Below are 25,006 nucleotides of genomic sequence, written 5' to 3'. Positions count from 1 at the left end.
ATCTTGCATCTGTAGCAGTCCAGCACACAAACCATTACACCATACTGGATTTCACTTCGTTCAATATTGGGGATAAAATGAAAATTATCCTCTTCCCCACCCCATGTACATGGCCTAGAAAATCAGGCAGCTTATTAATGTAAAACAAGAAAAACAAAATATCTATGTTAGACAAACTCAAAAGTTCTTAAAAATATGCAAATGTTCACATTCTCCAAAACTCACAGTAGACAAAGATCAGAGCAAAAATGAAGACTGAAAAGAAGGAATAGCTGATGTTGAACCACATGGAATAAGCATATGGCCCTAGTTTTAACATGAAATAGAGGTCGCTTCACAGATTTCTGTGTTAAATCCTGTAATAGCTTCAGGATTTATTTTCAGTAGGTTGCAACTAACTGTCCCTGACTGCTAAAATAAAGAAACAAGCAGGATTTGATTTGAAAAAAAAAGATTTAAATCACCGGTCATGAAGACACAATTTATTCACTGAAATCCTAATTTATTCATTAGGTGGGAAGATTCTGGAATCAAAGGTTTATAAAATGCATTTTTCTTTGATACAGTTTGAATTAATATATTTCACTACTTGTTAATGTAAATTTCATTTTGATGGTATATGTAGCATCATAGCTATATATACATACATAGCAAGCAAATACATATTTGTGAAATCCTTTGCATTGAATTAAATCAAATCAAATTCTGTCCAATCTAATTTTTTGAATTGTTTGGAGGGTATTTATATGTAATGATATATTAAAACATCTCCAGCTTTTAAATTAGTGTTAATAATCTTGCTTATTTTTGCTAGTTTTTCAACAGAATTATTTTTTGAAATAACTTTCTTATTTATAAACAATAATTTAACAGAAAAGCAATTTCAGTCAAGTCAGCACAAAACATATCATTAGCTGGGTGATATATTTACATTTAATTTGGATATTCCTCTTCATTTAGAGTTTAAAAAAGAAAACAAGCTTTCCAAAATTTATCTCAGTTTTTAATGAATTACTCCAGAGAGAGAAAACACTTTTTCTACATTAGCAGAAGAAATTACTATTAAGTGTAGTGTAACAAGTAAATTGCTCTCCAGCCAAATGTTAACATTACGTCAATGTACGACTTAAAAAAATAATCCATAAAAATTTCCCGAATGAATATTTTTTTGTTTTATAACAATGTGGAGAAATATAATAGAGCAGGTTTGGAGGGAGATACATTTAGAATTGCAGAATTTCTAGAAAGCCTTTCAAGCAATTGGGCGATGGGAGGAAAAATTTGAAATACAGAAAGCCAATTCAGTCAATTCAGCAGACATTGGCTGATAGATAAAATCTGAGCTTGGACTTTCCCTCAATGAACAGATTTTGGCAAATCAATCCAAAAAAATCTCCATGCATGTTACATACATTATCATTATCATCATTTTAGCCATTGTCTATCCAGTGCAGGATGAAGGTCTCTTCTGCATGTTTCCAACCAATATGGTCCTGAGCTATTTTTTTTTTTTTGCCAATTGAGCCTCCAGTACTTGCTGATCTCGTTGATCCTTTTTGTTTTTGGTCTCTTTCATGGATGCGTTTTATCAAGTGGAATCCATTCAATGACTGCCTTGGTCCACCTGCCATTGGTTCTTCTTGCTATATGACCAGCCCATTTCCATTTCAATTCTTTTATTCTCTTGATACCGTATACTTTAGTTTGTTCTCTAATCCACGTGGAGGTGTTTATCTTGTCCTGTGATGCCGAGCATGTATCTTTCCATTGCTTTTTGCGCCACTCGTAGCTTTTGTATCTATTGTGACGTTAGTGTCCATGTTTCACTGGCATATGATAGAGCAAGTAGCCTACAATGATTGAAAACTTTTCAGGCATAAGGAGAGGTTGTTCTTGAAAATTATGCTTCACTTGCTGAATGCCTGCCAACCACATTTTACACACTGTTCAATTTCCTTTATTATATCCATTGGCCAAGGTATATGTAATGGTCTACTATGTCTAGGTCTTCTCCAGATATATAAAAAATCTTTCTTTTGTAAATTTATTAAACATAAACTGGCTCTTTTTTGGGTTTATTTTTAAGGCAAATGGTTCTCCTGCCTTGTGCAACTCTTGTATGTGTCTTTGTAGCTCTTCTGGGTCTTGTGAGAAGAGAACAACATCAGCTGCAAATCTTAAGTGATTTAAATAGCGATTTTTATTCCATCTTTTGAGCAGTCTAGTTTGCAAAATACTTCTTCAAGGCAGGCTGAGAAAAGGATAGGTGATATTGTATCACCTTGACATACACCTCATTCTATGTTGATTTCTACTTGAAGATCATTAAAGCAAATTGTTGCCATTGTTTTTTCATATATTGGTTGTAGTAAGTTTATGTAAATAGTGTCTACAGCTTGGTTGAACAATGCCTTAATTATTGCTTGCTGGAATACTGAGTCCAAACGTCTTTTCGTAGTCAATGAAAGCTATGCACAGATGCATGGTATACTCATTGTGCCTTTCAATGACTTGCTAAACAACCTGGATGTGATCCATTGTGCTGTAACCACTTCTGAAACCTGCCTGCATCTTTGGCTGTGCATCATTCAATGTTTTCAATATTCTTTTTTGCTATTATCTTGGTGAAAACCTTGTACATGACAAAGAAGTCTTATTGGGCGATAGTTCTTTAAATCATCTTGGGTCCCTTTCTTGTGTATAAGAATCAAATCAGCATTTTTCCATGCATCAGGTATTTTTTCTTCTCTGAGGCATCTTGAGTATAATTTTGCTAGTATTTTGTGTAAACTGTGACCATCAGCTTTCAGCATTTCAACCATAACACGGTCATTTCCTGAAGCTTTGCCATTTTTCATTGATTTTATGGGACTTGATACTTCCTCCACGAGGATATCTGGCATTTCCTCTTTTATGGGTGTTGTTATTTTTGAGTGATCTTGCTCTTTGTATAGAGCTTTGAATAGAATTTTCCAGTTATTTCTAATATATCTTGTCTTGTTCTACACACAGAGCCATCTTCATGTTTTAGTGCAAAAAAACCTTTCTTGTATTTATAAACTTGCATTTTGCTCTATTAATCCCTTTGTTTTTTCAGTTGCCTTTTTCACAAGCTTTGCATTAAAATGATGTATTTCTTCAATGTTGTTTTTTCATTAAATCAATAGTTTCGTCAGAGATTTTTGACTGCAAAATGTTTTTCCGGTGGTGCTGTAGATGTAGCAGATTCAAGGATGTTTTTGACTGTTTGTTCATTTTGGTCCATAATGTTCATCTCTTCCAAATCTTGCAATAGAGCAAATCTCAAAATCACTGTTCTCCTCTAAAAGTTTATCACTTTTTATTTTTGTTTTTTGTGAAATCTTTATCATTTTCAGATGGTCTTGTCTACAGTCTATCTTCACTTTAGCTCAGGGGTGTCCAAACTTTTTTCAAAGAGGGCCAGATTGGATGAAGTGAACATGCTGGAGGGCCGAACATTTTTCCGAACATTCTTTGAACAATTACAATTAAATGCAAATGAATTATTTTATGCCAAGTTAATTGCAAATGGCATACTTTTCATTTTATAACATAAGATCAACTGACAGCTGAGTTTTCACAATGTATTTTAAATAAATTTAAAAAAAAACTTACTGTGTGAGCTGTTACCAGAGAGTCTGACCTTGTCAAACTTACTTTGACAAGGTCAGACTCTCTGGTAACAGCTCACACACTTCCACCACTTCACAAATTCTGCTAGGCCAGGGCCCTACCTACCCCTGTCCAGCTCCCCACATCCCAGCCCATAAAATGGCTGTGAAACACAGAATGCGCGCACGTGCACACACACACAGACAGACACACCCGCCCTTCCCTGGACGTCGCCTTCGCCCAGGGGAGCCAGAGGGCTTCGAAGCCGGGGCAGCTCCGGCGGCAAAGAAGGCGCGCCCTCGCTGCACCGGCACAGATGCCGCGCCAAGCCCGCGGCGGGGGGAGGAGCGTGGCGGTTCGGCCAGACAGGAAAAGGTGTGGGAAGCGGCCGCCGCCTAGTAACGGCGCCCGGGCTCACAACGTGGAGGCGGCGAGCAAGCATGCGCTCAGGGCGAGGCGGCCGCGGTCCGGTGAGGGAAGAGCGCCGAGGGAGTGGCTGGCCGGGCTGCGCTGCTGCCGAGCGAAGCTCGGCCGGGGTGCCCGCTCTGCTCTGCCTGGCGCCAGCTCAGAGACTCCGCCCGCCAGGCCCTTCTCCCGCTCAGCCAGGCCAGGCGCGCACCGTCAGCCTCGCTGCACCGGCACAGACGCTGCGCCAAGCCCGGGGCGGGGGGGGGAGGAGTGCGGCAGTTCGGCCAGGCAGGAAAAGGTGCGGGAAGCGACCGCCGCCTGGTAACGGTGCCCGGGCTCACAACGTGGAGGCGGTGTAGCGAGGCTGACGGTGCGCGCCTGGCCTGGCTGAGTGGGAGAAGGGCCTGGCGGGCGGAGTCTCTGAGCTGGCGCCAGGCAGAGCAGAGCGGGCGCCCCGGCCGAGCTTTGCTCAGCAGCAGCGCAGCCCGGCCGGCCACTCCCTCGGCGCTCTTCCCTCACTGGACCGCGGCCACCTCGCCCTGAGCACGCGCTTGCTCACCGCCTCCACGTTGTGAGCCCGGGCACCGTTACCAGGCGGCGGTCGCTTCCCGCACCTTTTCCTGCCTGGCCGAACCGCCACGCGCTCAGCCAGGCCAGGTGCGCACCGTCAGCCTCGCTGCACCGGCACAGATGCCGCGCCAAGCCCGGGGCGAGGGGAAGGAGCGCGGCGGTTCGGCCAGGCAGCCGGTCCTTCAACCCACCGGAGGAGCAGCAGATCGGCGCGGCCGGAGTCGGGAAAGCCACTAGAAGGGGGAGGGGAGTCACCTCTCCCCACCGGGGGGTCGCCCAGCCCGTCCCGGGAGGCTGACATTTCTGCAGCCGAAAAAGTCATCTCGGATTCCATGGCGGAAGGTCACCCCCGGGACTCCAGCGCCAGGCAGGGCTGAGAGGGGGAGGGGGGGAGAAAGGGAGGGAAGGAGACAGGGAGGAGAAAGGACGAATGGGGGGAGGGAGGGAAGGAGAAAGAGAGAAGGAAGGAAGGAAGAAGAGAGAATGGAGGCAGGAGAGAGGAAGAAGAAAGAGAAAAGAGAGAGAGAGAGAGAGAGAGAGAAAGAAAGAAAGAAAGAAAGAAAGAAAGAAAGAAAGAAAGAAAGAAAGAAAGAGAAAGAAAGAAAGAGAAAGAAAGAAAGAAAGAAAGAAAGAGAAAGAAAGAAAGAAATCGGAGGCTTGGACAGACCCCGCTCCAGGCTCCGGGGCCGCCGCCACGGAATGCCCAGCCTCGGGGGGGAGTCTTCTGCAGGCGTGCCCTGGCCCCCTCCCCTCCCCTCCCTCCCACGGCCCGTCCCCAAGGCGGCGCCCGCGGGTCCACGGACTCACAGCACGCAGAGGGCGAAGGCGCCGGCCACGCTCTCGCTGTCACGCACCAGGAAGCTGCCGGCCCGCCCGGCCCACGCCAGCAGGTCCTCGGCCGCCACCCGGCTCAGGTCCTTGTGGTACCAGAGCGGCCAGCCCGGCACCTCCGGAGCCCCCGTGCCCGGGAGCCCCAGCGCCGCCGGAGCCGCCGCCATGGGCAGCCGCGGCGCGCAGGGAAGGTGCTCAGCGGGATGGGCGGGCAGGCCAAGACCCCCGCCGGCCACCCCCACCTCGCCCACAGCGCCGCATGGCCCAACCGGAGACCCCCGGCTGCTCAGGGCATGCCCGGCCCAGCGGCTCCTCCTCTGGGCTGCGCTCCGGCCAGGATGAGGGCACGATCCGCTCTCCGCGTGCTTCCCCTGCGCACTGGAGCCACCCCGGGCCCCGAGCAGGCCTGGCGGCGGAGGAGGAGGAGGCGGAGGAAGCCGCGTGGAGCCCCGGAGCCTGGCTGGCGGCAGCTGGGCCGGCCTGCGCTTCCTGGGGCGGCCCCTCGGCGGGGGAGGCGGGAGCAGCTCCCGAAGGGACGGCCCTCAATCAGAAGGGAGGGCCGTGGGAGGGCCGCATTTACATACAGCAGGGAGGGCTGTTGAGGGCCGTATTAAACCGCCCCGCGGGCCGCAAATGGCCCGCGGGCCGGACTTTGGACATGCCTGCTTTAGCTCATACTTCCAATGTTAAAACGATTGATGACAGTACAATTGCAGAATACGGTTTTATTACTTGACATGATGTAGTCAGTTTTGCTTGTGTACCCAGATGGACTTTTATATTTAACGTTATATTATCTTATACATTTTCCACAGGAGTAAAATCCCATTTACAATTTAGTAGATTAGTCCATTACATCAATGGTTTACTGTATTGTAGTCCTTCACTTACAATGATTCATTTAGCAACTATTCAAATAAGATGGCACTGAAAAAGTTATGAACGGTCCTTACACCTACAACTGTCACATCATCCCCATGGTTACATGATCAAAATTCAGGCACTTGTCAACCAGCTTGTATTTACAATGGTTGCAGCATCCCAGTGACATGAGATCGCTTTTTGTGACCTTTCCAGCTGGCATCAGGCAAATTAAATCAGTGGGGAAAGCTGGATTTGCTTAAAGACCATGTGATTCACTTAACAACCATGGCAAAAAAGTAAGTGGTCCCAATTGTGGTTATAAGTCAAGGACTATCTGTATAGGTAATAATTTTTTATATTTAAGTAAATGGATGATTCTGACAATATAGCTCCAACTCGTAGAGTTTTAAGGATTAGTGGAAGACAGGCATGGATGTAACAACTTGACTGTACTTCTTTCTCTTGTGAAAATAAATACCATTTCCCCTAAAGGAACAAATGCTTTTTCTTTACATTTGAGAGCAATATGGTTTTTCCTTTGCGCGCAGAGATCTACAGAGTATATTTATGCTGTTTATGTCTTTAGGCATGGGGAAATTTTATCTCATTGCTCTGTTTCTCATAGGTGTCTTTTTCTTACTTACTTCTTCATAGGGACCCCAGTTCAGTAATGGAGAGTATTTAGAATACCTAGAAATGAAAGTTAGAAGAACAAATTTGTGTTTATTTTCCTGAAGGGTGTATATGTGTTGCCTTGGTACTATTTACATTTTAATATGAGGCTTAAATAAGCTATAATGAATGGAATATAGCCTGGGCATTATCCTGACTTCTAGCAGGTGCAATTAATATGGCGTACTTGTGGATTTTTTTTTTTCAAATGGATACATTTTTAAGTTCAGATGGATTTTTTAAAAAATATTAATGTAGAAATGTTTTTTTAAAAAAACATGAATAATTACTGATGCTTTGTATTTGTCTTTTTTGTATTTGTATTGTCCATCTTGGCATATTTTTTAATAAAAGGTAGGAAATGAATGGAGAGCTATTGTACAGTTACTTAATGTTCATGAAATTAATTTCTTGAAGGTGTAAGGATATAGTAAATTTATTCCTGGATTAAATATCTTTGAATCATGGCATGACAAATATGACTTTTTGTTGCCTTGCATTCCAGCTAAGTAAAATGATTTTGTTGCTGTGTGTCAAAAATCTATGCATTAATGACCTCAATGTTGAATTAAATAAGCTCTTAAGAAGTTATACCTGGCAATATACTAAAAAAGCTAAACTATTTATATCATATTTTTTTTCCAGAACTGAACAAGATTTATAATTACCCAACCGATAACTTTTAAAAAAAAAAAAACTTGTTAAATGATAACCACTCTGTCCCTCCTGGTCCATGTGCTTAAAAGGTCAGGACATTGGGAAAATGTAAATGACCACCTGTACACTAAAGCCCATCATTTTCTGTGCTTGCGAAGCATAAATGGCATGATTCATACTCCATCTTGAAACCCTTTTCTTAGAAAAAGAGGTTTCTTGTAGAATCCTGTTTGCAGTGAGGGATCATTTTGCAGACCAGGTCATGTGTTTATAAATACAAATATTTCATCATTTTCTTTCTACTAATCTTCTCCTGGAATACTGAGAGAGTTTTGCCTGTTGTAGTTGATGAAACACACCTGCAAATCAAGAGGGAAATTGTGTTGCTCTTGATGTCCAGGTCCCCATAAAGGCTTTGTTATGGTAAATGATGGCACCTGAATGGAAGCAGTCATACTTCCTATCTTGACTCTTCTTCTTTGGTGTTGCTAGCATGCTACAGAGACTTTGATAATAGGAAAATCAGCACACTAGAATATCTCTGTCTTAAAATTGTGTTGTCTCATGAATTTAATTAATTCTGTAGTGGATGACTCTATCATAGGCCAGATTGAGAAGGTTCAACATATATACGTATACAGTGCTTTTTTTGTAAAAGAAAAAGATGCCGGAACTCACACATGTCATACAACCCGCCTTGCCCTACCCTACAAGGTTCCATCCAAAAAAGGTGCCGGAACTCCGTTCTGAGCGTTCTATGAGAAAAAAAGCCCTGTACGTATATACAAGACATATAATTGAATTTCTTGAAACAAAAAATACATTTGAATCACAACATCCATTTCTCTTCCATCCCATTCAGCTGAATTACTTTTGAAAAAGAAATGAATCAGAGGTTTACATAGCAGGTGCAATTAATATGGCATACTTGTAGATTTGGTTTTCAAATGGATGCATTTTTAAGTAGGTTCATATGGATTTTTTTTAAAAGTGATGTAAATTTTTTTAAAAAAAAACATGAAGAAATACAAATCCAGTTCTTAAAATACAAGCAGTATGCTTAAGCCTGGGTTATTTAGATATATTTCACATAAATGTATAAATCTGATAATGTTTAATTTTTCTCTTCCCCAACTTTACTGGATGAGGATATTATAGGTCTACTCATGAACATGCTGCTTAAGTAGAAATAAGCTGTCTCAGTAAGGAAAAGAGATAAATGAACTGATATGTGGCTATTGTCCCATCACATGCTTATGTCAGTTCTTAGAATGCATAAACAGAATTTTCAAAGTGTTAAAAATTTCATTTACATCACATTGGAAGTGTACATATGCTATAAAGGCATAGGAATGTCTTGGTAGCATTATTTTAAAATACCCTAAGGTTGATCTGTTATAATCTTGGATTATAATAGGAAGGCCTGGGTCACCCACATCTGCCAAATTGGTTTCTTTCTGATAAATAAATAATTGTTCATGAAAAATTATCTTGGTAATCTTGCATTTCTGCATTGTGGAGTTGTATCACATGTGATAAGTGTTGATTATACTGCTGTAATTTGGACATAAATTGCATAAATGGATGTACATGAGGAAATTGATCTCTTTCATGCTTGAAACATAAGACTCAAATAGCATGCACAATCATTGTAAGGTTACATGTATGTACTCTTAAATATGGTTCTGATAATTTCTTACAGTGTGTAAGTAGACCAAGTATAAAGCACATTTGCTCTTCTTAAACAAATTTGGAAGAAAGGCTGGATTGTTACTCTCACAACCTTTTGTATGTACAGAAAAAAAATCCAAGTAAAAATTGTACATACAAGAGAGATTTCTGTTTATCCTGTTGAGTTTAGAATCTCAGCTGTTATGCTTATGTAAGTGTCTATTTTAAAGTTGAATCCGTATAAAATTCCTCCACTAGTTACCGGAGGAATTATTCTAATAATAAAGAAAAGGCTAAGGGTAAAACAATGCACATTTTAAACTTAAGTGAATTATTTACTAATCAAATAAAGCATCAATAAGTGCCAAAGATAACAAAGTTTTGCTACTTATTTTATTTTATTTTTACATGTGTAATCTTGTTGCATGTCTCTACATAAGCTGTTCTGGCCACTCATCATAGTAACCAGCTGGGCCATTTCACCTGCTGTAGCCATTAAAGAGGACTCTCTCCCTTTAGATTAATCCCCTCCGACATTAGTTTTTAGCTCTGACAACTGGAGCAGGCATTCAGAACTTGCAGGTGGCCAGTGTGACGCACATAATTGCCTACAATTTTAGGCAATGAATAAAAATGGTCTACATTACTTGTCAAAGGTTGTATATGCAGTGCCAAGTGAGATCTATGGGAAGCCTTTTAGGGTTTAAAGAACATTTAATAGCAAGGCTGCACAGTGCTTTTTTAATCATAATGCATTTGTAATATAGCACTTTGATCTTCTCCTTGTAGGAAATGGTGTTACATTAGCCACTTTAAAAACATTTATGAGTGAAAATCAGTTATAGGAGAGTAAAAGTGATTATTCTTAGGCAGAACATGTTATATTTCATTAAAAGTTTTCAGCTTGCCCCTTTCTTGTTAAAATCTGTGGGAAGTCCTGTTCCTGGAGAGTTACAAATCAGGAACTGAGATTCAGAAGAGCTTTCGTCTTGTTTTTCCACCTGAAGCAATTGCATGATTGGGGATACTAGTGTACTAAATACCAAGGGCATATATTTATATGCATCTGACCCATTTATTGATGTGTGCCTTAAAATTTGGCAACTAGAAGTTGGTGTTAAATTCTTTAATGGAATATCATATTCAAGTTCATTTTCCTGAACTGTAGCATTTAGAACCTGGCCATAAATTACGTTTGACCAAAAATAAAATAAAAATAAAAATGTGCTACTTCTCGAAGAGCTTAGTTTGACCTTTCACACCTAAGACGCTTTTATTAACACCTGCCTGTAAGGCAAACCTTGCCACACGCAGCTTTCAGATGCGGAACCACAAAAGCCGATGAGGAGAGGCTTGAAGGGTTCAGTTTGTGTCACTTGCTGTTTGCCGTTTCCATTTCACAGATGATTAATCTTTCTGTGAAGAAAGGCCAGAGAAACAAAGCACATTGGGCTCTTCCTGCAGTTACTCCTTCTGAATGCACACTAGCTTGCTAACTAAAAGGCCTTTAGATTTCCTGCAGGGAGAGATGCTTGGAAAGTGAGTGCAGGTGGTTGGAGGTCACCAGTGCAAGGCTGTTGCCATTGTGTAATGAAAGTTTTGGCAGGATTTGCTTTTTTGCAGGAGATGAGAAGGTGTGGGCAAAAAATTAAAGGTATAAGATGATGCCCTTTGGACATTGGAACAAATACCTTGATGGGTGGATCTTTATAATCAGATCAATTTCTTTTGCTACCAGGGGTGGTGGTGGTTGTTATTTTTTTTGTCATCTTTCATAGGTGTGTTTTGGATGCTTAATTATTTTGCCAGTGTGGAGTTTTGAAAGGCAGTTTTAAATTTACTTAGACTTTTTTTTATTCCACTAGGGAGGGAAGAGTATAATTTGTATTTTTCCCATACATATCTATTCTATGCTTAGTAATATTCTGTGCTCTGCCATTCAAATATATATAAAATTTCAGAAGATTGGTTATATTTTGCCAACAAAAATTCCTCTCCCATGAGAAATAACATTCCTGCAAATAGCAGAATATAACTTATTTAAATGTCTTTTGTTTCTTTTTAATTCCACCAGGACATAATGTGCAAAATCAAAAGCTGGGTAATAGATGAAAAAAAGCCAGTCCGCTTCTATCATGATTGGAATGATAAAGAGGCAAGTTTTATAACTATTACTTTATCAAGTCTCATATCTTCCCATTAAAAAACCCAAGCAGAGAGATATCATGTGCACCATAATTCTATTTAAATCTTCTAATTCTAGTAAATTAATATCATCTTCATCTACAAACCATAAGTATACTATTTTTTTCACTTGCATATATATGTATATGGGGGGACACTACAGAGTTGCATGTTTTACATAATTTTTGTTTGCTATCTTTTAGATTGATGTGCTCAACAAACATTTGTTTTTAACTTCTAAACCAATGACCTATTTGATTAACCTCTCCGAAAAAGATTACATTAGAAAGAAAAACAAATGGTGAGTTTTTTGAAGTTTAATTATAATTTCCAAAGGGACCTTAGCATTGGTTAAAATAGATATTATTGTTTTTCTGTTCCATACTGTATAACTTAATGCTATTTTTGAAAATATACGATACTTAACAGAATACAGTAGAAATGAAAACTTTACTAGACATTTACTAAATCAATTTTCTTATCATTTTTGGCCATTTTTTTATTAATATCGGTTATAGAATCATTAGCTACTTTACAAAATCCAGCTTTGTTTCTTGATTCTTATTAAGTACTGAAATATTTCATGTAATTGTCCAATTCAAATTTTCATAATACTGACAATAGCTGTCTGTGAAGCAGTGTTTGGGATCAAGATCCAGTCCAGAACATGATGATATATTAGAATTCTCATATCTGAAAGCAGTGTACTTTAATTTGTCCTAAAAAAGTTTGAGATGAGACTTTGTGGGCAATAGATGCTTGATTTATTGCATTAAAATAAGACATCAATTAAAGCACTGTTTTTAATTATTTTAACAAATGCAATTGTGCGCTAAGTTATAAGAAAAACTAAGCTGTTGTTGTATTTGTTTTGTAAAAGTATCCAGAACAGTGTATCAGAATTCTTTTAAAACATACTCTCCCTGTACTTCATTAAGTACTTAGATGCATATGGTTTCAATTTCCCATTAAACATTTTCATTTCCATATGGTATCAAAGAGCGAGAAGACTTTAAACTGAAAAATAAACATTCACAGGCTAGAAGCCAAAACAATAATTAATGTCAGATGGTTAACTCCAATAAGTTATAAGATACATTCTGTGAAATTTATTTCAGCTCAGAACTCTTCTGTTCCTATTGTTATAATGCACCTATATTCTTTAAAAAGGTGAACTTTTACAGTGAATGATTCAGTATGCAAATAAGTTTTTCTATTAATGGATTATTTAAAGTTAAATCAATCTTCAGAAAACTCTGAACATTTTGTTGCTGAGCTGCAAAACACTCCGCTCCGAGAGTCATTATTTGGTTTCACACAAATATAAATTTAGGACTTTTGGAAAAATTTTGAGGGCTGCAATGGCAGTATATATCAACATTTATTTGAAAATGGGTAAGGCTGAATGGATGAGCACTCCTGTATTCAGGAAATCTCCAGTAGATATTATTTTACAGTAAAGATAAGTAGTTAGACATTAAGTTTCTTAATATTTAGGAGGCACCAGTCTGTAATTTCTCTGACACCATTTACACTGTATGGCTTTGTGTAGATATGAAACTGACTGTGGTGAAAACTGACTAGAAAATATACCACATAAACTGTTTTTAAAAATGTGTAAATATTATGTTTACATTATGAACTAATATTAGAAATAGTATTGTGTTCATGTACCAGTGATGGTTGTAGTGTTCTTTTAGTCCAGATTTTGTGGATATTCATGTAATTGTAGCTGAAAGATCAAAGGGTAGGATAGTTGAGTGATGTTACAGAAGAGAATTTACCACATAACCATTTTCAGTACAGCTTCTGCCGCCTGCTGTTCCTATTTTCCCTCAAGCTAGCCATTGACAACCCCCTGTGCATCCCTGCTTGTAAAAAATGATTGAGGAAGTATTTTCATGTATTTATGAGTGCGAAACATTGTGTGATATGGAATGCCATCACCTGAAGACAGAATGATGGCCATTTTACCTTCATCCTGGCAGAGGAGTTGCTGTTGAAGCCCTCTTTATATGCAGTAGATTTTTGCATTAAAATAAATGTTTTATTTTGAAGCATGTTATGAGGTGTCATTTGTTAATATTTCTGGTTGTACAAAGAAATGCAAGCAATTAGACTATATTTTGTTAGTCTTAACACTTTAATTGGTGACTTTTGCTTCATGTTCTTAACCTCAGTTGGAAAAGTATTAGTTGCTTGGCTAACAAACAAAGATTCCTTGGTTTTGTGCTGTATAGAGAAGAGTGGAGAATGGAGCAATAAACATTTTCATAGATCTTTCAGAAGGATTTACAGGAATATCAAGGAGATACTTGAAACATACTTGGGCATAAGCAGAACTTCAAAAACTAGAATGTGCATTTGTAGTTTATCATCCTTTTTAAACAAAGGAAAATTTTAATTACTGATAACATCACAGTAACATTTTAATGATAGGATATCCTTGTTCAGTGCTAGGGGGGAAGAAAACAGGGAATGATAGTACTTTAGGGTAATTGAAGAGGTATACTGACCTTTGAAAGATATAAAATCTGGAATGCTTACTGCTAGTATTAATAAAATTAAAATAGTCATTCAGCTGATATCTGATTAAGACTATATTTTTGAAGAGAAGCTGATGAAGCAGCTGCGTTGCTTGTGCTTACTTATGATCAAATGGCACTAATCAGAATGTAGAGAAGAATCAGATGAAACATTTTAAATATTGCTATTCTTTAAATCAAGTAAAAGCATTCTTGCATAAAGAATACAGGAAAAAAATTCTTCATTAAGTACCTGGTTAAAAATTAGTACTGCAGTTATTTTTAATCTGCTGTTAAAATTACTGCCCGGCAAACTATGCAGGATACTAGCCTTCGTTTGGAATCATTATATAACTGTCATATTTATGGTAATTTTATAAAACAGGATACTGTTATAATAGATGGAGATTTCTAATATAAAGGTTCATTTTGAAATGGTTTATTCATTATTCTCATTTAATATAAAGGAACTGTTTTAAGGAAAGTATTACTGAATATTAGACAATTATAGTTTATGAATTAATTACTGTATAATGATGACATATATGATCATATAAGTTCAAAACAGCTTTACGAGAGAGAGAGAGAGAGAGAGAGAGAGAGAGAGAGAGAGAGAGAGAGAGAGAGAGAGAGAGAGAGAGAGAGAGAATGAGAATGTAATTAGGCACTTGGCAAATAGATATTTCCACTGATAATGACCATGATATTTAAATAATAGTTTTTCCAGTAAGAGTATTGACTTTTAAGATTTTTGATCTGATACTTGGGATCTGTTTGAAAAAAAATGGGTTGATTCAGTCAATGATCTCTGTATGCAAAATATGCAAAACTGGTCTTAGATGTTGTTTTGCTAGCTGAGATGATAGAGAAGATGCCAGACTTCCCCTTTGCGTGTACAGAAATACTCTGTGGGGGGACTTGAATCTTTCTTCAACAATGGGATCAGGCAGCAGATGTGCCACATGGGGTGTGCTGAATATACATTAAAATATTCTCTCTCTGTTCAGGCATTAGCCTAAACTGTTATGGCTAAGCTCTATACAGCAATAGAAGGTTTATCTCTTCAGTGACAGATCTTGGTTATATTTGTTTGCAAGCAAGTAGAATTCTCCTCATGATCCACAATCAACTTCCAGAGATAAAGTACTCTTTCAAGAGGACATGGAGCAGAGTCAATGTATGTGGGCCATTTCTGTATATTTTAAAGCTTCATGAATTTCTGGTGAATGTCTAAAGAGATTATTGCCATGCATAGAAATTTTTGTCTACTCAGGAAAGACTTTCAGTTAATGGATGAGACCTGCCTCAGTTTTGTTCAGTATTTTCAAGTTAATCCTCAGAGAAGAGGGAATCATTATAGAAACTTTTATTGATATGTCTTCTGTGATTGTTTTGCCCCTAATCAGGTTTTATTTTTTTTCAGTCGTAGAATACAGTCGCTGCCAGTAGGTCCATAAAATTGTGATTGTTGCTTTACATGAACTGGTAAAAAGTTGTTGCGTTAGTTTGGAGGGAACAATAATTTCAACCTTGTGTCTTCAGAATATTGGAGTGAACAACTGAATTCAGCTGAAAGTTTGAATACAGCTTCAGATGACATTGAGAAAGGGGCATCATCTGGCTGTATTGCATGATGCTGTTTAGGATTCTTTAAAATCACTCATCCTTCCATAAAAGAAGGCAGGGGAACTTAATGCCTTCCAGATTCTTCTCCCTAGAGAGATCCATTTTATTGTCATGTACCTTTCAAATAAGAAATATGTTTGCAGAGTAAAATGATTCTGCCAAAAACAGGCTAGTCCAGTTCTAGTAATCAGAACATACATTGGGTAACTCCTGCTTTGCCCTTTGCATGTCCTTCCCCTGTGACATGGACCCAGTTTTGCTGATGCTTCTGAAAGAACTCAGGCGAGACCAACCAAACTGGACTATAATGGGGTTGGGGGAAGATGGTGAAGGGCTCTTAACTGCTGGTTGAATGAATCATATTCATGAATTAGGAACTCTGTTGCTGGCCAGTGGGTAACTTGCAACAGTATAGTTTTATGTCCTGACCTATCCTAAGATAGGAAAATATGCAGCCATGGAAACAAACAAACAAACAAACAAATTGTTATTACATGCTCAAGCATAAATTGCAATCAGGAAAGCTTTTGTTCAGATTTGACTGGTGCAATAACCATGCGTGTGCTGAACCTGAGGTTCTTCTGAAAGGTATTTGGAAACTTAAATTAGTGAAGAATGCTGTTGCTAGAATTAAAGATGGGGAAAATTCTAAGGTCTTGTAATGTTGTTATTGCATCAGCTGCACTGGCTGCCATTTTGTTTCTTAGTGTAATGCAAAGTGATGCCCGAAGCAGCTTAGGCCCCAGCAACTTGAAAACTGTCTTTTTGCTTGTGAACCTGCCTGTTCTACAGGTAGTCCTTGACTTACAACCATTTGTTTAGTGACTGTTCAAAGTTACAATGGCACTCCAAAAAGGACTTGCAACTGTTCCTCATACTTACAACCGTCAATCATGTGATCAGAATGGTTGTAAAATTGGGTGTGTCTCACTTAACAGATGCCTTGCTTGGCAACCAAAATTCTAGTCTCAATTGTGGTCATAACACAAGGACAACCTATGTAACATCTATATGTCCTCTTGGCTTCAGAGGAAGAATTAGCGACAACATACAAGAAGGCTTTTGGGTGGGAGGGCCTGTATAGGACACTGTGCACCAAGAGCCTAAGTAATCCTTCTTTTAGTAAAAGAAGATGTTCGGTTTAATTTTATAATATTATTATTATTGATTATTGATTTTTTTAAAAAAAGAGAAATTTGGCTGCTGTAAGGTTCCTGTGTGAAAGAAGGGATATACATCTAAAATGTAAAAAAATATTGCAAATTGTATTTACTTTTTCCTCTATTTTCCCATGCTACTTTGAGAAATTTTAACTTTGGGGAAGGGAAAATTGGGTAGAAATATCCTAAATAATAAATACTATATTTATAAGGAGGGGAATATTGGACTCATTGATGAGTCTTGAGAAGATATGGATTATAATGACAATGATTTTCCATTAAAATCTTTGGATCAATAATGGATAATGAGATGCTGACTGCTTAAATAAAATCTGACTAATTTTAATTGTTTAAAAATGGAAATAAATACCAACCAAAATTTCTGGTTCCACGCATTCTTCTGAGAGACATAATATACTAATTTTGCTCATAAGTCCAGAGCTGTCTGTATTATAGCTAGTCCTTAACCACTGTTTATTTAACAGTAATTCAAAGTTACAATTGCCTCAGAAAAAATGCTTTACAAACAATATTCATACTTACTTACTTTTTATTATTTTATTATTATTTCCTGGCATTACTACTGTAAAAAAAAAACCCCAACACATAAGTACAAACTTGTTAGGTATCTAAGAACAGTAATTAAAATGCAATCAAATATACTCCAATATATGACCAGTATTCTTTAGTTAAAGCATATTTAAGCATATGTAAGTTTAAAATGGCAGTGTTTGGTGCATTTTTATATTGAAAATGGATTGTGCCTTTCTGTCATAGGAACTACTGAGACAGTAAAATAATAAAGTAATAAAAGTAGGGACTTTCATTGTAGGTATGGAGTACTTCTGGCTTCAGTATTTGTATCATGTCAGTGGGTGTCATCTAGTGATGCTCATATTTACCAAGTGCATTTATTTTTCCTAAATACATGTGGAATTTACACTGTGATTTGGCATTCAGTGTTTGGTGTGCCAGTGCAAATTCATACATGTTCTTTATCTCCTTGTTCAAAAACTGGGAAAACAATTCTAATTGAGAAAAAAGGATATTTTGGGGACAAGTCTGTTTTTTAAAAAAATATTTGCAGTAGAATTGAGCTTTGCAATGTGTAATATAATATTAAGCCAAAACAATAGTTTGACCTTTTATTGAGGATTGGAAAGTTTTTAAGAAACCCCAGTCAAGGCTCCAGCATATCCAGTGTTTTTTTTCTCTTCAGGGTCTCTTCTATATTGTTATACCATAGCCATTACTTTAAGACCTCTTTGGGTACATACTCTAGACTCAAAAAGGTCTCGTGGGTCTCTGTGACTTCTTTCTCCCAGAGGTTGGTAAAATTCTGGAGCTTGAACACAGAAGTATAAACTTTCTTCTTTGGATCTGCTTTAAATTGCCAAGCTTAAATGGATATAAGTAACATCTGTTTGGCTGGATATAATATGGGTTGTTTGTGTGGTTTCTTTTGATACTTTCCTGAATAATCAGGAAGGAACTGGCTGGTTTAATCAAGAACAGTGTTCTAATTGGTAAAAAATAATAAAGTTCTTTGAGCTTTCTACAGATAGTCCTCTACTTATGGCGACAATTGAGCCCAACATTTCTGTTGCTAGGCGAAACAGTTGTTAAGTGAGTTTTGCCCCATTTTATGACCTTTCTTGTCCCGGCTGTTAAGTGAATTCCTGTAGTTTTTCAGTTAGTTACACAGTTGTTAAGTCAATCTGACTTTTCCATTGACTTTGCTTGTCAGAAGGTCACAAAAAGTGATTTCGTGACCCTGGGACACTACAACTGACATAAATACATGCCTGTGCCAAGTCTCCGAATTTTGATCATGTGACCATGGCCATAAATAACTTTTTACAGTGCTGTTGTAAGTTCAAATGGTTACTAAACGGATAGTTGTAAGTCAGGGATTACCTATGCATCAGAATGACCTATGGAACAAAGGAAGATATATATGTATATGCGTATGTATGTAATACTGCATCACTGTATACAGGTAGTCCTCAACTTATGACTGGTTACTTAGTGACCAGTTGGAAGTTACAGTGGGCCTTCCGGGGTGGGGTGGCTCTTATGATCTGGTTCTGAAATTCATCTGTTTCCCTCCCCCCCCCAAAAAAAAAAATCACTTGACTGCATTTTGGGCCATTGGCAACTGCCTGACATGGCCATTTGCAGTGTCCTGCATTCACAGGATTAAGTTTTATGATGTTTTTGTGGAAAACATTTACTTTTGGTCTTCGGCAGAGCTTGTTTGTGTTTGCTTAATGACTCCAGTGGTTGCTTTATGACAGTGGTGTTTGTTTAACAACCACAAAAAAAAGTTGTAAAATCAGGTCAGTTAAATAGGTGACCTCTGCCTTGTGACTTTTACAACTTACAATTCTAACGGGGACCAGAATTTCCATTGCCAAAAGTGATATGAATATTAAGTGAGTCATGCCTGATTTTGCAATCTTTTTTCCATGGTCATGAAGCAAATCACATATAGTCATTAAGCAAATCTAATTTCCCCCATTGACTCCCTGGAACAATTGCATATGGTGATCACGTAATCCCGGGCACTGCAACTTTCATAAATGCAAGCCAGTTGCTAAGCGCCCACGTTGGGATCGCCTTACTGGAGGGGCACTACAATGGTTGTATTTGCAAGGACTACTTGTAGAGATTTCATAAATATACTTAATATCAAATGATTGCATAAACTTTGAATTCTGTACAGAAACAATATAGTAGTTCCGGTTAATATGACTAGGAGTTAATTTACCAGTTAAGGTGGTATGTATGTATGTACAGTGAGGGAAAAAATTATTTGATTCCCTGCTGATTTTGTACATTTACCCACTGACAAAGAAATGATCAGTCTATAATTTTAATAATAGGTTTATTTTAACAGTGAGAGACAGAATAACAACAAAAAAATCTGGAAAAATGCATTTCAAAAAAGTTATAAATTGATTTGCATTTTAATGAGTGAAATAAGTTGTCATGGTTCCGACAGATGAAACTTTTCAAAAGAACTTCTAGGCATTGTTTACCTTAAAGGATGTTTTATTCAAGTAGCATAATATCGGCACTACATAATAGAAGCCACAAACTGAATTCCCCTCCCCTGGGCACATAGTATCAAAGCACAATTCCCTCCTCCAATTAACGGTCATAAATCACATTCCCCAATTAGCTTGAAGCGCGGGCTTCCTCTCCAGCTCTCCAGCCCGCCAATTCTTTATCAGCTGTGGCTCAACAACCATGATTCTTACGCTAAGTTTAGTGTTGTTATTTCTAGCTGGATTCACATTCACATCCCCCCCTCCCAGCATCATCTAACTCTAAAAGTGAAAGGAAAAAGATGGCTACATTTCCATATGTTGTCAAAGCAAGAACATCCGATGTTAGCAGCGTTGACATACCGTATTTTCCGGCGTATAAGACGACTCGGCGTATAAGACGACCCCCCCAACTTTTGAGGTGATTTTAAAGACTTTTCGTCTTATACGCCGGAAAATCGCAGGGCAGGCTGGCGGGAGCCAGCAGGGCAGTCCTGCGCACGCGCGCACTCCCCGGCTGCTCCTTAGCAGCTGGGGAGTGCGCGTGTGTGCAGGACTGCCCTGCCGGCTCCCGCCAGACGCCCTTCCCTCTTGAGGCAGCATCGCTCCCTGGCTCCTAAAGAGTCCTTGGGGATGCTGCCTCAAGAGGGAAGAGCGTCGGACGGGAGCCGGCAGGGAAGTCCTGCGAGGGTTTGCGAGACAACCAGCAGCTGCCGACCCGAATTATTTCCCGATGAAGACAGAACAAACCCCCGAAGCAGCAACAATGGGCACTTCTCTTGAAACGACCATAATACAACGGCCAATACCAAGTATGCGCGGGGGGAGGAGAGGAGAGGAGAGATAAAGAACAGAAGCCGAGCGTTTGTCTAGAGCTTAAAGCTTCTTAGGAAAAGAGGGGAGAGCCTCTCGCCGAGGACACGACGGCAGCGCCCTCTCACCTTCCAGCGTACAGGCATGACTCTTCGCCTGCCTGGAACTAGACGTGGGCAGCGAAAACGTGCAAGTCTTCGAAGGGGAGAGAAAAGAAGGCGGTTGCGGTGGAAGCAGAGAAGGACGCAACAACTGTAAACAGAGGCGTTTCCTTGACAAAAAGCCCCGCGGCCTACTTGGCTCCGGCCTTCGGGCGCCTGCGCGAGAAGTCACCAATCAGAGCCTGCACGCACGTTTGCCTTCGACGCCTCTCTGACTCTTCCCTTTCCAACTGCTGGCGGGCTTACTTGAGCAGGAGCGCTTTCTTTGCTAGCGGGGGAAGAGTAGTCACGCGTCCGAGGGGGGGGGAAGGGAGGGGTTAATGTTGCTCTCTTCCCTCTTGGAGAGATCTCTATAATCGTTGTTGAATTCCTCCTTTGGGTGCTTGTAACTGCTGTAGGATAAGGTGGGTTTATGTTTATACGCAGATTCGTGTCCAAATAAACCATTGGTGAATGGGATGACCTTTCGATACTTACCTCTCCCCCCCAAACAGATTGTTGAAATAAAATGAGGCAGAGACGAGCATCACTCCGGGTGCCTTAATGTGTAATTAATACTGCTTCCCTTCCACGTTGCTTAGCCTTAATTTATGAAGCAAAGGAGGATTTGGAGAATTGGAAAGGAGGACGAATGGGGGCAATGCAGGACAGTTGAGGCAGCATCCCCGAGGACTCCTTAGGAGCCAGGGAGCGATGCTGCCTCAAGAGGGAAGGGCGTCGGGCGGGAGCCGGCAGGGCAGTCCTGCACACGCGCGCACTCCCCAGCTGCTAAGGAGCAGCCGGGGAGTGCGCGCGTGCGCAGGACTGCCCTGCCGGCTCCCGCCAGACGCTGATTTTCCGGCGTATAAGGCGACTGGGCGTATAAGACGACCCCCCAACTTTTGAGGTGATTTTCATGGGTTAAAAAGTCGTCTTATACGCCGGAAAATACGGTAAGTATTTGATCCCTTCTCAAAACATGACTTAGTACATGGTGGCAAAACCCTTGTTGGCAATCACAGAGGTCAGACGTTGGCCACCAAGTTTGCACACATCTCAGGAGGGATTTTGTCCCACTCCTTTTTGCAGATCCTCTTCAAGTCATTAAACTTTTGAGGCTGACGTTTGGCAGCTTGAATCTTCAGCTCCCTCCACAATTTTCTATGGGATTAAGGTCTGGAGACTGGCTAAGCCAGAGTTCCCCGACCTTTCTGGCTTGGCAGCCTGGAAGGGAAGGAAAGGAAAGGGAGAAGCAGGGAAATGTGCACATGTGTGCACATACACAGATGGGCCATGTGCCCCCATGGTGCATGTGCTGACTCATGTGCACACATAAACAGGCTGCCAGTGCCCCTGTGACACTGGCAGCGGTGCTAGCATCCCTGCGCATCTGCAAATGGGGCTGCTAGTGCCCACGCAGTGGTGCCAGCTATTCCTGGGGCCCAGTGGCCAACAGCCTGGGGCACAGTACCAGGCCGCGGACCATAGGTTGGAGACCTCTGAGCTAGGCTACTCCAGGAACTTAATGTGCTTCTTCTTAAGCCATTCCTTTGTTGCCTTGGTGTGTGTTTTGGGTCATTGCCATGCTGGAATACCCATCCATGAGCCATTTTCAATGCCCTGGCTGAGGGAAGGAGGTTCTCACCCAAGATTTGACGGTATATGGCCATGTCCGTTGTCTCTTTGGTGTGGTGAAGTTGTTCTGTCCCCTTAGCAGAAAAACACCTCCAAAACATAATGTTTCCATCTCCATGTTTGATGGTAGAGATGGTGTTCTTGGGGTCATAGGCAGCACTCCTCCTCTTCCAAACACAGTGAGTGGAGTTGATGCCAAAGAGCTAGATTTTGGTCTCATCTGACCACAACACTTTCACCTAATTCTCCTCTGAATCATTCAGATGTTCATTGGCAAATGGGCCTGTATGTGTGCTTTCTTGAGCAGGGAGACCTTGCAGGTGCTGCAGGATTTCAGTCCTTCACGGCGTAGTATGTTACCAATTGTTTTCTTGGTGACTATGGTCCCAGCTGACTTGAACTCACTGACAAGATCCTCCCGTGTAGTTCTGGGCTGATTCCTCACCATTCTCATGATCATTAAAACTCCATGAGGTGAGATCTTGCATGGAGCTCTAGACCGAGGGAGATTGACAGTTATTTTGTGTTTCTTCCATTTGCGAATAATCAAACCAACTGTTGTCCCCTTCTCACCAAGCTGCTTAGTGTAAGTCTTGTAGCCCATTCCAGCCTTGTGTAGGTCTACAATCTTGTCCCTGACATCCTTGGACAGCTCTTTGGTCTTGGCCATGGTGGAGAGTTTGGAATCTGATTGATTGCTTCTGTGGACAAGTGTCTTTTATACAAGTAACAAGCTGAGATTAGGAGCCTCCCTGTAAGAGAGTGCTCCTAATCTCAGCTCGTTACCTGTATAAAAGACACCTGGGAGCCAGAAATCTTGTTGATTGATAAGGGATCAAATACTTATTTCACTCATTAAATGCAAATCTATAACTTTTTTGAAATGCATTTTTCTGGATTTTTTGTGGTTATTCTGTCTCTCACTGTTAAAATAAACCTTCCATTAAAATTATAGACTTATCATTTCTTTATCAGTGGGCTAACGTACGACATCAGCAGGGGACAAAATATTTTTCCCCCTCTATGTATGTGCACACAGAATACAATGGTATTGCTTCAATTATACTTTTGACTTCTTAATAAAAAAATGCTATGAGAAATGTTTGTCTTTAGTTTCCTTTATATCTCTATCATTTGACTTCCTCAGTTTTGGATTTTTTATATCATATAGCTGTTTAACAAATTGAGTGGCTGAATTAATGTGAATAAGTATATTTTCTGAATTCTGTTATTAAATACAAATATGTAAATAATTCAAACAGCAATGGTGGTATATATATATATTTATTAAGACCATTTTTAATTACCTAAATCTTGCTTCATTTTGCCTTCCCTATGTCTTGAGTTCTTTCTCCTTTTTAAAAGCAATATGTTGTATGTACAATATTTAGGAGTGATTTTGATAATCAGCTATTTCTTTGCTCTGATAATACAGAAAGTAACTAGCTTGTTCTATTCATGGTTTACAGCAGATCAAAATGATTTGATATGCTAAGCTTTTTCTGACATGATACAAAGTTTTGACAAACATGCATGGCACAGCAAGTGTCCAATTCTAAAGAGCAAAATAAATGCAAACCACCATTATGGGGAACACAAACAGGCTTTGAAGGCAAGTTATTAGTAAGCAAATAATTGTTGAACTGTTATGAATGGAATAGAATGTTAAAATAGGACATGATTGGCTGATGTTACATATGTCCTTGATTACTTTCCTTGTGCTTTTATCCTAATAAGTGACATTCTTTGTATTCCTTTGGATGGCTAGACAGTCTGACACTGAAGAAGAATAAATATTGCATGTGGTACACATTAAGCTGTCATCTAAGACAGCATTTATAAAAAGTAAACGGAGAAATCCATAAGAAATTCTGCAGTGCTATGGTTTCCTGCTGTAGCCGTAATCGTCAAACTTCTTGACACATTCTGGTCTTCTAACATGACTTCAGTTTATCATTTCTTAACATGTGAATATTTTTGTGGATTTTTATCTAAACACATTATTCTGTATTAATGTTAATTTGAGTTTTATTTATTAAATTTTGACTCCAGTAAAGATTTGTAGAAAAATAACAGTAAGAGTGAAATGTATAATGGAAATCTCAAAAATCTTTATAGAAGAACTGAACTAAATGCCTTCATGCTGTTAAACTAATATTATATAAATAACTGTTTCTGTTGGGGGAAAAACCCTAAAGATTTGAGTTATTTGAAAGATGTAATTTATCCAAAATTGAATTTAACAGTGAAGCTAGGTTCTCCCACAAAACTGAAGAAAACGAAGCAAAAAAACCAATAAAAATAGCAAAGGAAATAAGCTCTTAAGTTTCATGTCCTTTAGGTCCAGTTATCTAAAGATTTTAACAATTCCTACAAAATAATATTAAGTAATAAATTAATCTTCAATATACCCATTGACATTTGGAAAAGCACTATCTACATAGCGGCTTTGATAGGATTCAACTAATTTCAATCTGTTAACATAATGGAGTGGTGCTTGACAGTTAGGCAGCATTATTACTCCGTTGATCAATAATAATATCCAGCTATAAACCCCTTTCTGTATC

General features: G+C 39.6%; 1 protein-coding gene across 4 annotated transcripts in view; it reads left to right on the top strand.

The window, feature by feature from the left end:
- Window positions 1-25,006, top strand: part of OLA1 (Obg like ATPase 1) — a 111,577-nt gene that overhangs the window by 48,837 nt on the left and 37,734 nt on the right. For all 4 annotated transcript variants that reach the window (XM_081314452.1, XM_081314453.1, XM_081314454.1 and 1 more), the window contains 2 exons: window positions 11,381-11,461; window positions 11,694-11,791. In XM_081314452.1, the coding sequence (XP_081170578.1) occupies window positions 11,381-11,461; window positions 11,694-11,791 (179 nt within the window). The remainder of the gene's footprint in view (window positions 1-11,380; window positions 11,462-11,693; window positions 11,792-25,006) is intronic.

This window comes from Vipera berus (assembly GCF_964194415.1).
Source record: "Vipera berus genome assembly, chromosome: 1".
NCBI classification, from domain to species: domain Eukaryota; kingdom Metazoa; phylum Chordata; class Lepidosauria; order Squamata; family Viperidae; genus Vipera; species Vipera berus.
Note: the sequence above shows the minus strand (reverse complement) of the source record. Positions and strands in the feature narration are given on the sequence as shown.